At 35.4% G+C, this 16263-nt stretch overlaps 1 protein-coding gene across 1 annotated transcript in view; it reads left to right on the top strand.

Moving 5' to 3' along the window:
• LOC115230884 (exostosin-2-like) overlaps positions 1-16263 on the top strand; it is an 83329-nt gene that overhangs the window by 25142 nt on the left and 41924 nt on the right. Inside the window, exon 3 of the mRNA XM_029800998.2 lies at positions 4549-4755. Coding sequence (XP_029656858.1) covers positions 4549-4755 — 207 coding nt within the window. The remainder of the gene's footprint in view (positions 1-4548; positions 4756-16263) is intronic.

Genomic DNA, 16263 nt, shown 5'->3' on the forward strand with positions numbered 1-16263 from the left:
TTTTGCAAGGTTGGTTTATTTTCATGCTTAACTTAGAAATGGAGAAAGACATAGTGCTAGATATACAAAAATAATCCATTTGGGGCTAGAAATAAAGTGGAAAATTCTTCAAGCAGGCATATGCCTTATGCGAAATATATGATGAGCTCGACTGATGGTGATGACCTGGAGTTGCCTCTGATATATATATATATGTATGTATATTCCCCCCTTCCATTGCTAAGAGCATTTTTAAGCCAGCCCGTCAGTTCAACCTTCGCATATTCCCGTGTCAGGCCGAAGAACGAAATGTTCCCAAGATAAGAGTCTTTCTAATCTAATGTTGTGGTTGAGCTGTTTTGTTTATTTATTATTATTAGTATTAGTATTGTCCCTTTGATCCCCTGGTCGACAGTTTGCTTATTATTATTATTATTATTATTATTATTACTATTTTCAGCTTCGCCTCGTATTGCATATTATTTCTCCATACAGGGTTTTTTTTTTTTTTTTTTTTTTCAATGGCGGCCCATTTTCGCGGGGTTCCACTGTTCCCTTCCCTTCTCTCTCTCTCTCTCCCTCTCTCACGTTGTCTGCCATTCCCCCCTTCCATTGCTAAAAGCATTTTTAAGCCAGCCCGTCAGTTCAACCTTCGCATATTCCCGTGTCAGGCCGAAGAACGAAATGTTCCCAAGATAAGAGTCTTTCTAATCTAATGTTGTGGTTGAGCTGTTTTGTTTATTTATTATTATTATTACTATTATTAGTATTAGTATTGTCCCTTTGATCCCCTGGTCGACAGTTTGCTTATTATTATTATTATTATTATTATTATTATTATTATTACTATTTTCAGCTTCGCCTCGTATTGCATATTATTTCTCCATACAGGGGTTTTTTTTTTTTTCAATGGCGGCCCATTTTCGCGGGGTTCCACTGTTCCCTTCCCTTCTCTCTCTCTCTCCCTCTCTCACGTCTGCCATTCCCCCCTTCCATTGCTAAAAGCATTTTTAAGCCAGCCCGTCAGTTCAACCTTCGCATATTCCCGGTGCACCCGCCCTTGCCCACCCCCACCACCAATACCGGATATCTCTATATTTTTGCTCCATCTATACCGGATGTCGCTTCTCCCACCACCATTATAGGTGTCTACTCTTCGAACCCCCCTCTTCAATACGCTATTTCACCATGCATTACCCCTCTCTTGATATCCTACGTTCTACTTGCCTAGAACCTGTCATCATTTCTCTGAACCACCCCTCCCCACTGGTGCTCCCCTATATATTTCTGCCCCCCCCCCCCACATAAAAAAAAAGCACCATCCGAACGTGGCCGATGCCAGACCCCTCTGGCACCTGTGCAGGTGGCACGTAAAAAACACCCACTACACTCGCGGAGTGGTTGTCGTTAGGAAGGGCATCCAGCTGTAGAAACACTGCCAGACTAGACTGGAGCCTGGGGCAGTCCCTAGCTCCCCAGACCCCGGTCGAAACCGTCCAACCCGTGCTAGCGCGGAAAACGGACGTTAAACGATGATGATGATGATGATGATATATATATATATATATGTATGTATATTCCCCCCTTCCATTGCTAAGAGCATTTTTAAGCCAGCCCGTCAGTTCAACCTTCGCATATTCCCGTGTCAGGCCGAAGAACGAAATGTTCCCAAGATAAGAGTCTTTCTAATCTAATGTTGTGGTTGAGCTGTTTTGTTTATTTATTATTATTATTACTATTATTAGTATTAGTATTGTCCCTTTGATCCCCTGGTCGACAGTTTGCTTATTATTATTATTATTATTATTATTATTATTACTATTTTCAGCTTCGCCTCGTATTGCATATTATTTCTCCATACAGGGGTTTTTTTTTTTTTCAATGGCGGCCCATTTTCGCGGGGTTCCACTGTTCCCTTCCCTTCTCTCTCTCTCTCCCTCTCTCACGTTGTCTGCCATTCCCCCCTTCCATTGCTAAAAGCATTTTTAAGCCAGCCCGTCAGTTCAACCTTCGCATATTCCCGGTGCACCCGCCCTTGCCCACCCCCACCACCAATACCGGATATCTCTATATTTTTGCTCCATCTATACCGGATGTCGCTTCTCCCACCACCATTATAGGTGTCTACTCTTCGAACCCCCCTCTTCAATACGCTATTTCACCATGCATTACCCCTCTCTTGATATCCTACGTTCTACTTGCCTAGAACCTGTCATCATTTCTCTGAACCACCCCTCCCCACTGGTGCTCCCCTATATATTTCTGCCCCCCCCACATAAAAAAAAAAGCACCATCCGAACGTGGCCGATGCCAGACCCCTCTGGCACCTGTGCAGGTGGCACGTAAAAAACACCCACTACACTCGCGGAGTGGTTGTCGTTAGGAAGGGCATCCAGCTGTAGAAACACTGCCAGACTAGACTGGAGCCTGGGGCAGTCCCTAGCTCCCCAGACCCCGGTCGAAACCGTCCAACCCGTGCTAGCGCGGAAAACGGACGTTAAACGATGATGATGATGATGATGATATATATATATATATATATATATATATATGTGTATGTATGTTTGTGTGTGTGTTAAATAGGTGAAGATTATGGCCCTGTTCCTAACTCAAAGTACATCCTATAGTGGTGGTTTTTAACCTGGGCAAAAGTGCTCTCTTGGTGGTGTTTGGAGCACATAAAGAGACTTTATAGGAGACTTAGCATATTTAGTGGGAGTCATAATTTTTTTTGTACAAGTAAAATATTTAAACCATAAAAAAACTTATATATTTGCAACACATTTTTTAAAAAAAAACATCTTAGTTGAGATAAGAATAGAATATTTTGCTATTAGTGAGCAGAAAATATGACTTATGATCTGCTAATGGTCAATATGATTTCATTATATAAGGATTGCATCATACTCCACTGTCTACTTTGACAGTTTCATCATATCTTTTTCTTGTGTGTACCAGAACCATATTCTAAAATGTCCTTTTTCTAAGACAATAGGGTGCAATTTGTTAAAATGGAATTTGGCTGCTATTTATTGCATGTCAGGCAACCATGAGGCAGCTCCTGTTGGTTATGATGGAATAAAATAAAAATTAAATATAATTTTTAGGTCTACTTAATTATATTGTTAAATAAAAAGAAAGTAAAAACTTGGTTTCAACTTCCTGTGTGTTTCAATTCTTGGAAAAAATGTAATGAAAGAGGCACTGGTATTATCTGAACTACTGGTCAGTTAGTCAGTGTGCTATGAATGTTGAATGGATGCACTCTGAGTTCAAATTCTGCTGAGGTCAGATAAGCATCCAGTCCAATATTCTTATCATTCTGACAGTCCACTAAGCAGTACTAAGCACAAAAAAACTGATAACCACTAATCAACAGTAAATGTCTGCTACTTCATTCTATTTGATAACAAGGTATAGTGAACATTAAAAATAAAAATTAAATGCGCCCTTTTAAAGCCTAACCACACTCATGGGCCCAGTTTCCCGTTTCAATGGCGTATGTGTTCCCCAGCTGGACGGGACACCAGTCCATCGCAGCGTTCCTCACTTTTGCCAGCTGAGTGGGCTGGAGCAACGTGAAATGAAGTGTTTTGCTCGAGAACACAACGCGTCGCCTGGTCCAGGAATCGAAACCACAATCTTATGATCATGATGCTGACACTCTAACCACTAAGCTACGCGCCTCATGTTAATTAATTGAAATGAAGTGATTAGGATTTAACCCTTTAGCATTCAGACTGCTCTGTCAAATGTAATGATCAACATTCTTTTGAATTAATCATGCATTATCTCATAGCTCTCACAACTTCAATAGTGTGATTGTTTTTTCTGAAAGTAACATTGCAGAGTAGGTGTGAGAGGTTGCAAATGGCTGGTTTGAATATAAAGCAGGTAGAACATTTGGGCTGGACATGGTTGGTTTAAATTCTAAAGGGTGAAAGTCAGTGGATTGGCAGAATGATAAAAATGTTGGACTGGATGCCTTGTGACATTTATCTCAGCTTTCTATATCTTGAGTTCAAATCCTGCCATGGCCTACTTGGTTGATAGAATTAATCAGTTGTCCAGTTGTGTTTGGCATCTTGGGTACATTTTGCAAGGTCCACACTATGACAAGCATTTGAGAATACTTTCTTCTCACCCTTCCTCACATCAATCTCAAAGGCTCTCTAACAGGCCATGGGCGCTGCCTTTCCTCTTGACAAAAATACTAAAAAGAGAAACAAGAGAAAAATAACAAAAGAGTTAAATATCAAAGGGAATCTTGGTCTTGCAAGCTGCTTAGTAATCTCACTAGTTCCATGGAGAAAGCACCTAGTACATGCTGCCAAGTGCTTGGCATTAAGGAGGGCATTGAACCATAGAAACCATACCCAACCAGACCGTAGAACATAATGCAGTCCAAAAACTTGGATTCCAACAAACTATCCAACCTGTGCTAGTATGGAACGTGGATGTTAAATGAGAATGATGACTACAATGATGATAATGTATTGCTAACACTATAGTAATAACGATAATCTGAAAAACTATGTATTAAAGATTCTATCATTTTATTTTTTTCAGTTGGAACAATGGGACCAATCATCTCTTATTCAACATGCTCCCTGGAGGCATGATGGAATATAGTACTATTCTTAGTGTCAAGACAGACAAGGCTATCATTGCAGGAGGTGGATTTTCTACATGGACTTACCGAGAGACTTATGATGTATCCATTCCTGTCTTCAATCCTCTTGTTGCTAAGGTTAAGCTCCCTAATTTACCTATCACGTAAGTCTATTTCTACTTTCCAATGTTTTTTTCCTTTTCCTTTCTTATATTTTACAAATAAAGCTGTCTGTCTGTTACTCTGTTTTCCACAGGTCATAAGTCAAATATCATCATCATCATTATTATCATCATCCCTTGGAGAGTACTGTCTTGAGTCCTAGAAATCATAGGGCTAGTTACTTGGTTTCCATGACAAAGATCACAATGCACCCCCTGAATGGGATACTAGCCCATGCAGAATAACTCATTTACTGCTTAGTGGACTGGAGCAATGTAAAATTAAGTGTTTTGCTTAAGAACACAGCTCACTGCCCAGTCAGGAAATTGAAACTATAATCTTGTTTTCATGTGTGCAACATCTTAACCACTAGGCCACATGCTTTCACTTAAATACCAAATACCCAGGGTTGAAATTTTTTCTCTGATATTAATTCAATGAGTGCACCTGTTTGACTTTGCAAACAACCTTAACCCTTTTTTTTAAATATGTTGCCTTTATTTGAATTAATTTTGAAAATAAGAAGTTATTAAAATAACTGACGTTTGGGTCATGAAATTTTCTTACAAATATTATTATATTTCTTGTTCTTATGAACAAGAAAGATATGCACCACCCCTTGCCAAGTTTTACTGATTCTAACTCTAACCCCTTGCTAGGCTTTAGAACTATAAACTCTCTTAAACTCCGTCTCATTACACCTTTTCTTTGTCAGGTTAACTTTTAGATGGGAGTTCAAAATGAGCACCAACAGCATCGACATTAGCTGTTAAGGAGAGCCTTTAAGGGATAAAGGGACTGCCCCTCTTCACACATAAAATAAGAATAAAAATATTCTGTAGGGTCTTAGTGGATTTTTGGAGATTTTTGCAGGTAAAAATTATAATTACCATAATTTGTAATTTAGCATAAATCTCTTCTATTCCAATGTAAAATTTATATATCAATTACACTATAACTTTTGCAAGATGTTTCATATATATATATGTGTGTGTGTATTTTTTTTATTTTTTCATAACATTTCAGCCCAAAGGCTGAGGGCATGTGTATATATATATATATATATATATATATATATATATATAATGTATGTATATATATTTGTATGCATTTATCATATGTACATACATGCATATACATACGTACACACACATACACACACACATATATGTATATATACACACACCTTTACACTTACATACATATACTTAAATTTATTTATTTATTTCATTTGTTTGTTCATTTATAGTAACCAAATTATACACTGAGTGACATTTTCAATTTGCCAACTTGTATCTTTTGATACATGCACCTGAGACTTTAGCACTCTCATGGGTATGTTTTTGTAATATTTTTTTAAGTAGTACAAGTTCTGCTGTTTATTCCATGATTCTGACATTTCAGTGACTTAACTTTTCTGTCAATAAATATTACAAAGTCAGTAGTGTTGTGTTTCATCAAAACTTTTCTAGGAATTTCCAGAATTGTATTCCAATAAGTAACAGGTCTTTAGGATTATCATGTGTACAATTTCTACACATTATACAATATATTGGAAATGGACTTTAGTTATTCTTCAAACTAGCAGAAATACTGCTCTCTGGAAAGTTTTCTACTAGTTTCTAAATATTTACACTTTTGATTCTCATTTTGTGTAATTTCTCTCACATGTCACATCTAATTTTCCTTTCTATCTTAATTTGTTTAATAGTACTCACTTGCTCAGTAATTACCTACAGATGCGTGACCCCGCTCCCTCCACCAACTCTCTTTCCTCATAAGTTTCAGAAAAATAGGTATTTTTTATGGAAATTTTCTACAATTTCTTTTCAGAAGGTGTAAATTACAATTATATCAGAATTTAATGTAAAAAAATTGAGACAGGTTGGATATTACATGCATTTTGACTTTGTTTCCTCATACATTTTAGTGATGTAGATTACAGTTTTGTTGAAAAAGAATTGCTTTTGAGACCAATGTAATTCCTGCTATTTCTAGCATACTAAATGACCATGTGCAGGGTGGGGTACTTTTGAGTTTATTTAAAAGTGAGAGATTAAAACTGATAAAATAATGAAAGAAATATGTATTCAATTGTACTCATTTTTCTACAAAGATTTCTTTCAGAGAATTTTTAGCAAAGGGTGAAATAGTCCTTAAAAGTTTATTCTTTTTTCAACAGATGCAGGTGTGGCTGTGTGGTTAAGAAGCTTGCTTCACAACCATATGGTTCGGGATTCAGTCCCTCTGTGCGGCACCTTGGGCAAGTGTCTTCTACTATAGCCTTGGGCTGACTAAATCCTTATTAGTGGATTTGTTAGACAGAAACAGAAAGAATATATATATATCTAATTATAAATGTATGTGTGTTTTTTTTCAGTGTTTACAAATGACACAGAAAAATAAATAAATAGTTACCAGGGAAGCAAAAATTCACACAAGTACCAAAGATGTAACAGCCTATTTATAAAGGTAGAAACTCCAGGTTTAGGTGAAATGATTTTGTATAATATAGATAGATAAATATATAAATGGAGTTAAACGCAGGTGTTATTCAAATCTTTTTACTTCCGACATATGTTTCAAAGAAAACATTGGTATTATTCCAGAAGGAATAAAATGGTGTAAAACAATGCAATCTTCTCATCAGGGAAAGAAAGAAACCAAACATATCAATAAGACATTTTAACAGAATCATCACATGTCTTATTGATATGTTTGGTTTCTTTTTTTCCTTGATGAGAAGATTGCATTGTTTTACACCATTTTATTCCTTCTGGAATTATATCAGTGTTTTCTTTGAAACATATGTTGGAAGTAAAAAAATTTGAAGAGCACTTGCGTTTAACTCCACTTATTTATTTATGTATGTATATATTTTATTCTTTCACTTATTTCAGTCATTTGACTGCAGCCATGCTGGAGTACTGTCTTTAGTTGAGCAAATCAACCCCAGGACTCATTCTTTGTAAGCCTAATATTTATTCTGTTGGTCTCTTTTTCTGAACTGCTAAGTTATGGGTATGTAAGCACACCAGCATCGGTTGCCAGGCAATGTTTGGGGGACAAACACAGACACACAAACATATACACATGCATACATACAATACATACATACATACATACGTACGTACATATATGTATATATATGAATATATATATATGTATATATATATATATTTATATATGTATATATATTTATATGTATATATGTATGTATGTATATATATATATATTATATATATATATATATATATATATATATATATATCCATATGTGTATGTCTTTGTGTCTGTGTTTGTTTTTCCATCACTGCTTGACAACCAGTGCTTGTGTGTTTATATCCCTGTAACTTAGTGATTCAGCAAAAGAAAGTGAAAGAATAAGTAGCAGGCTTTTAAAAAATAAGTACCAAGGTTGATACATTCAACTAACAATTCTTCAAGGCAATGCCCCAGCATGACCACTGTCTAATGACTGAAACAAGTAAAAGATAAAAGATAATTGCAATCTAAATCCTCAGAACATATGAGGAAAGAAAGTTGAGATGCATGAAATATTTACCCCAATTTTGTTTTCACATTAAACTCAGACATAATCTTAAACTACACCATCTGAAATGTATTTGTGGAAAATTTCATCAAAAAATATCCATTTTGCAGAAAGTTGAGGAGACGGAGTTACAGAAGTGGAGCTAAATGAGCTGTAAGATAATTATGTCATAGTGAATAAAAATTATCTTGATTACATTAAGATAATGATTAGATTATGAAGTTAAAATCTTTAATAATAAAGAAATCTTATAAACCATATTTTGATCAAAATATATTAAAATGGGAATTTATAACAATTTTCTAGACAGTGTAGATTTTAATAATTGCTTTCTTGTAGTAAAGGTTACATACTCTAAATAATTAATAAGCATCTTTTTTTCATTATAGTACAAACGACTTTTTATTCTTGTGGTGATTGCATTTTTGATGCAATGTATTCTGTTTTCTTCAGCTTTTTAATGTCCACTTTTCTGTGCTAACATGAGTTGAATAATTCTAAAAGAGATGTGCAGTGTGTTAAGACTGGGTTAGGAAATGATGATGAGCTTATATATCTATGTATTCATATTATATATATATATATATATATATATATATATATATATATATATACAGGGTTGGCCAAAAGTCACCTGAAAGTAAATCAAAACCATTTAATTCCAAGATTTATTTATGTTTAACAACTGAATGAATTTAATAAAAGCATCTAAATATAAAATTTCATGAGAATTATTCAAACTGAAGTCCTTCTTGAGCCAGTACAGAATTACAGATAGTATTTATGGAATTTTGGACTCCTGTCGGGTGACTTTTGACCAACCCTAAATATATATATATATATATATATATATATATATATATGGATGGTATTGTTAAAATACCGTTATGAGTGGCAAGTGAATTATCAACCGTACAGGCAAATTAATAAAATATATATATACAATATTAGATATGTACATGTATACACAAGGGCATTGTATGAGCACCTACATCGCTAAAAAATAGAAGTCAAAAATACTTCTGTACGACTGAATTGTCACAAATCTATTACAGACATGATAGGAAAAAAATTCAGTGAACAATGATGTCTTACCTCTGCTAGGTTAGAACAAGTAATGCTGCTCAACCTGGTACCGGTTTTAAAATTTAGCGCCTGATTTCTCATCAGGCAAAGTCTGCCAGATAATTACTACTAAAATTTTCTTCCACCATGCCTGCAAAAGTTCGTATGAAGTGACCAATCACTATAGGAACAAACGAAATGTGTGAAATAATTTATAAATAAATATAGGGGTGGTATTTTAAAATACTATCACGAGTGGCAAATTAATTAAATATATACATACAACATTAGATACAAAATTATGAGGAATGACCACTAAAGTGGACACCTAATATGATAAACATAGACGTCAAATTGTCATTACCTTGAAGAATGTGTTCTTAAGAAAAATCTCAGCAAAACGTCAAAATGTAAAACTGAGCAAGACAAATGAAAATATACGAAATAAAAAACAATTACCTATGTACCAATGGTTTCACTTGTTAATATCTACATATGCAAACATGCAGATATCTGCAAGATTGTCAGTGTAGTCTGTCACTTACAAAACACAATTTTCAGAACTAGATACAGAACATTCAATCGAAATCGAGTATGTATAAAGTTCTACAAATTATATTTGGGTGTATTTTTCAAATGTCTTCACTTTGGCATGTGGAGGCTGGATTTGACGTCTATGTTTAGCATATTAGGTGTCCACTTTAGTGGTCATTCCTTTTAATTTTGTATGTAACACAACTTTTAATCTTTGGATTTTTTAAATATGCTAAGCCACTGGTTTTAATTGATTAATATCAATTTCTACCCTTCTTATTTAATTTAAAATAAAAAAATGTTCTCTAACCGGTGAATTGGCTGCTGAAATTTATCAAATGCAGAGTAATTTCCGGCCTCAGTGCACCAAAGTGAAGACATTTGAAAAATACACCCAAATATAATTTGTAGAACCTTATACATGCTCAATTTCGGTTGAGCGTTCTGTATCTAGTTTTGGAAATTGTATTTTGTAAGTGACAGACTATGCTGACGATCTTGCAGATATATGCATGTTTGCATATGTAAATATTAACAAGTGAAACCATTGGTACGTAGGTAATTGTTTTTTATTTCACATATTTTCATTTGTCTTGCTCATTTTGCATTTTGGCGTTTTGCTGAGACTTTTCTTGAGAACACATTCTTTGTGGCAATGGCAATTTGACATCTATGTTTAGCATATTAAGTGTCCACTTTAGTGGTCATTCCTCTTAATTTTGTATGTAACACAATTTTTAATCTTTGGATTTTTAAAAATATGCTAAGCCACTGATTTTAATTGATTTATATCAATTTCTACTCTTATTATTTAATTTACAATATTAGATATGTACATATATACACAAGGGCACTACCTGGTGTGGCATTCAATCAAATAATAATATAAATAACATATATATGCACAAATGCATATATGGGTACAAGACATCACCAACAGTAAATAACATGAAATACGAAAACAAATGAGTTCAATATGCAAACAACATGAGAAACAAAAAGAAAACAGGACAAGTAACACAAAGAACGACCCTTCATCAGTTGTTGGCTGTTTATCTACTCCTCAGCGCTCGAAATGGGGAGTAGATAGACAGCCAACAACGAATTAAGAGGCGTTCTTTGTGTTACTTGTCCTGTTACCCATTTGCTTCTCATTGTTTGCGTATTGAACTAATTTGTTTTCATATTTCATGTTGTTTACTGTTGGCAACATCCTGTTCCCATACATGCATATGTGATGTTGGTTTTATATATATATATATATCTGCCTTCGAAACATGGAGTAAATGAAACAGAGACAACTGAAGAAGGGGAATATTCTTTATGTTGCATGTCTTGTTTCTCTGGTTGTTTTTTACATTGTTCCAAAAAATAGTTCGTTTCTATGTTCTTGTTTTTATGTTTTTGTTTCTCATTGTGTTCTACATTTTTTTGATGTCCTGTACCCATAGATGCATGTATATATACATATATATGTAGGTATGTACATATATGTATGTATATATGCATATATTTATATATTAAATATATTATTATATATATATGTGTATATATATATATATATATATATATATATATATATATATATAAAACCAACATCGTCATTTTAATGCTTGCACTTTCTCATGCTTGCATAGGTTGGTTGAAAGTTGCCGAGGCAGATTTTTTACAGCCAGATGCTCTTCTTGTTTCCAAGTTAGGTAATATTTCCCCATGGTCAGACATGTCTTGGAAGCTCGGAGATGAAGGCACACACACACACATACACACATGATAGGCTTCCTTCAGTTTCCATCTACCAAATCCACTCACAAGGTTTTGGTTGGTTCAATGCACTTGCCAAGGTCCCTATGCAATGGGACTGAACCTGAAACCATGTGGTTGAGGAGCAAACTTCTTATCACACAATCACATCTGTCTCTATGAGCCATACCTATGCAGACACACACACACCCACCATCATCTTCATCATCATCATCATTATTATGTTCTAATTATTTTACATGCTAAGAAATAAAAGCTTTGTGAACTAATGCTACTTATGGCAGGGCAACCAAAGGGCAATTCTGATTTTAGATTCTATCAAATATTAATATTTTATGACAATTTTTGTTGTTTGGTTACTATTATTTGTGAAATTTTTATTTACTTCTCAGATTGCTTTTTGAATTTCATGTTCATACACCTACATATATACACAAATGCATAATACACACAAATTATTTCTGAGTCTTATAACCCCCACACCCACTTCCTATTTCACACACATGTTTACTCTGTATGCTGTTTATCCATTTATACAAATATCTATATACAAATTTGTAAATGTTTGTCTCTTGTTCGGATTTTTTGTCTGATGATACACACACGCATACATACACAAAGTGAATCTCTTTCCACACACCTTCATCTATTCAGACAATTCCAGTGGATAATATTTCACGTGCCTATACAGATTGTATTCAACCAAATATTTACGATGACTGCATGCCCCCCCCACACACACACATGTATCCACAAACATATATAAATATATACACAGGCAACTCCCTGTACACACCCCACCAAAACTTAACATTACCATTGCATTCTGATACAAACAATACTACAAATTCACCTACACAGTTTCTTCCTAGTTAGACAATCACATTGATCATCTGATTTATTACACAATCCCCACCTCCATTTCAAAAGCATGCATGTATATCAAACAGACACAGCCATAATGTGTCTCACTATCTAATACCTACTCACCCATTAATAAACTGACATGTATAATTTCTGAAATAGGTGTAGGCATGGCTGTATAGTTAAGAAGCTCACTTTGCAGCCACAGGATTTTGGGTTCAGTCCTATTATGTGGCACATTAAGTCAAGTGTATTACGTTGTGACTTCAGGCTGACTAAAACTTTGTGAATGAATTTGGAAGATGGAATGAAAGAAACTAGTCATGTATGTGGGTTTGTGGCTCCTTGTCTCGACACAACATACTAATTGTAAATGAACATCACTGTCATACAAGCAGTGTTGTTTGTTTGCAATGTTCCACTCAAACATGTCCAGCTATTGTGTTGTTTGTGTTGAAAGGACTAGGGGAAGAATTACTTTGCTTGTAAACAGGTGAAAGTTGGCTATAGGGAGGGCATCTGACCACAGAAAATCTGCCTCATGGAATTTCTTCTGACCTGTGCCAGCTTCAAAAAGTGGATGTTAAGCCAATGGTGTCAATGTTGATGATATAAGTACACTAATGCTCTGCTCTCTTGCTTTTGTAGACATAGCATATACCGACATCAACACCATTTGAAACAGAGTGTCTGTTTAGGATATTAAAAAAATAATTTTCTGTGATTCATTTATTTCTTAACTGTGTATTATCAAGAGTTTTATGCACAAAACCCTAATACACTGAAAGCATGTTTATGGTAAAAGTGACTGGAGACCAGAATATGTGTTGGCATGGCACACATTCTGTGAACTCTGCTTGGTCTGCTGTATGACATCATAAGCAAATGTCTTTTACACACACACATGATAATGATGACATAATATGGTGGTAATTTCACCCAAACTTCAAAAGAACTGCTTAGACTTGAGTTCCACTACATGCTCACTTTTTTTGTTGTCATTATATTAATCCTGTTTACACACAAAACCCTCACAACACACACACACGTACTTTTTGTTTTGTCTTGTACTATCCATAATGGCTGGCAGAATCATTAGTACACTGGGTGAAGTGCTTAGCAGTATTTCGCCTGTTGCTACGTTCTAAGTTCAAATTCCCTGAAGTTGACTTTGCCTTTCATCTTTTCAGGGTCGATAAATTAAGTATCAGTGAAACACTGGGGTTGATGTAATCGAATTATCCCCTCCCCCAAAATGGCTGCACTTGTGGAAAAATTTGAAACCATTATTATTATTATTATTATTAATAATAATAATATGGTGAGCTGGCAGAAATGTTACCATACCAGAAAAAACATGCTTAGCAGCATTTCGTCTTACTTTACACTCTGAGTTCAAATTCCGGCGAGGTCAACTTTGCTTTTCATCCTTTTGGGAGCAATAAAATAAATACCAGTTGAACACTGGGGTCAATGTAATTGACTTAGCCCCACCCCCAACCTGCTGGCCTTGTCCCAAAATTTGAAATTATTATTATTATTATTAGTATTATTATTATTATTATTATTATTATTATTTTTGCAAATCAGACAAAATGCTTTGTGGCATTTCTTTTGGTTCTTTACATTCTGTTTACAAATACTGCTGAGGTTAACTTTGCCTTTCATCCTTTCGGGGTCACTAAAATAAAAACCAGCGAAGTCCTGGGGTTGATGTAATCAACTTACTTGCTCATCTAAACTTGCTGGCCTTGTACCAACATTTGAAACCATTATTTTTATTATTATTATTATTATTGCTGCTGCTGCTGCTGCCATACTGTAAAAGTCATGAAAATTTGTTGCTCCATAAGTTGAAAAAGTGTTTGTAATCTTTTCGGCCTTCTAAGGCCCTGTGTTTTCATTTTTATTGTTATCATTACATTTCTGAGATTATCTGGATTGTGCAGATAGTATTTTTGTGTAGAAACATCCCCTGTTTTACAAAAATTTTTGAATTTTAACTGCTTTCAGTTAAAACAAATATTTTGCAATTTTCTATAATTATTTAAAGATGGCTGATAAAGAAACCATCATAATGTTCAACAAAGGAACACACACCTTGCCAAAAAAAATTGAGAATGAGGAAAGAATTGGGAATATGAATATTGAATGGCCTAAATTTAATGATGTCACCGAGGCAAAAAAATTTTCGCCTCTAAGCAACATCAAAACTTGTAGTGTCGACAATGAAAACAACAACAGCAGCAGTGACATCAACAAAAACAACAACAGTAATAACAACAATACAAAAGAAATGAAACATAAAAACACAAATACTGCCTCTGAGTCTTTTGTATCTGTCGGGGGAAATATGGAAAGTTTCCACATAGATAAAGAAGAATTAAAATTGTAAAGGGAGATGGGAGAAGGATAGCGCTAAACCCTCCATCCGACGTGATAGAAAATGTCATAAGCTGCATGGTAACATACCGTTGTATCGGAGTCAAGTCTCAGCAGATGTAAAATGCGAAGTACAAAAATATCTTGGGCATGTGTAGAAACAAAGGACCCACATCACCTGAGGGAAGAAGTTTGGAACTATTGAGGTGAGTTTTGGGACGGAAGAAGAAGCTAGATTTAATTCTGCAACCACTTTGAGGAATGACAACTTTTCCTTAATTCCCAGCTATTGCAGCCAACACCTTGCTAAGATTAGGGTGCTGATGTACCACCAGAAATATCCATTACCTGGTTAGTGGTGGCCATCTTAGCAGGTTTAGACGAAGATGAAGTCATAATATTGGAGGTCAAGAAACTACCTGAGCAAAACTGGTTAGGTATAGGTATGGAACTGATCTTGCAATGCATGCAAGGCCATATGGACCAGCTGCCTGATCTAATCAATCTCCCAGATGGTACTCACCTGTCAGTGTTCATGAAAGGTAGAAAGCTAAGATGCTACATATGTGGATGTGTAAATTACTTAAAGGCTTTCTGCCCTGAAACAAGGAAAAATAAAGTCCCACTGCTGCCAACATTACAAACAACCACAATTGCAAAATCATAAGCAAGTGCTCAAGACTCCTATGCTCAAATATGTTATCATGCCAGATTTGTTTGGCAGCCTCTTGGCAGATATCTACAGTAATTGGCAGCAGAACGGGAGAATTCCTAGTACTGTTAGCCAGGGTGTGGTATTACTACTGACAAAAGACTCTGATAATGGGGATCTGCTAGTGAATTTTTGGCCCATAACTCTGCTAAACATAGTTTAAGATTTTGGCCAAGGTGTTAGTGTAAAGGTTGGTGCTTGTCATTGGTAGTCTTGTGTGTGTGTGTGGGGGGGGGGCACAAACATGCGCAATCCTGAGCAGGTCTATTCTCAACAACCTCCACCTTATGCAATACATTGCTTTGGTGGGGCCCTGATCAATTTATTTAGAACAGTCAAAAGCTTTTGATAGTGTAGACCATCGCTACTTGGAAGCCGTCATTAAAGCAGCTGGTTTCGGACCTGTTTTCAGAGGCTGGATTGCTGCAATGCACAGCGGCACTTGCTCAGTAGTCTAAGTAAATGACCACTTATCGGAACCATTTAGTATCGCATGTTCGGTCCATCAGAGCTGTCCGCTGTTACTTCTTCTGTCTGTGCTGGCTCTTGAGCTACTGCTGTGGAAATTGGAGCAATTAAGAGGCCTCCCTTTCGAAATTGGAAGGACAGTGTCTGCATACATGGACGTCACTGTCA

The sequence above is a fragment of the Octopus sinensis genome, linkage group LG2, assembly GCF_006345805.1.
Source record: "Octopus sinensis linkage group LG2, ASM634580v1, whole genome shotgun sequence".
Taxonomy (NCBI): domain Eukaryota; kingdom Metazoa; phylum Mollusca; class Cephalopoda; order Octopoda; family Octopodidae; genus Octopus; species Octopus sinensis.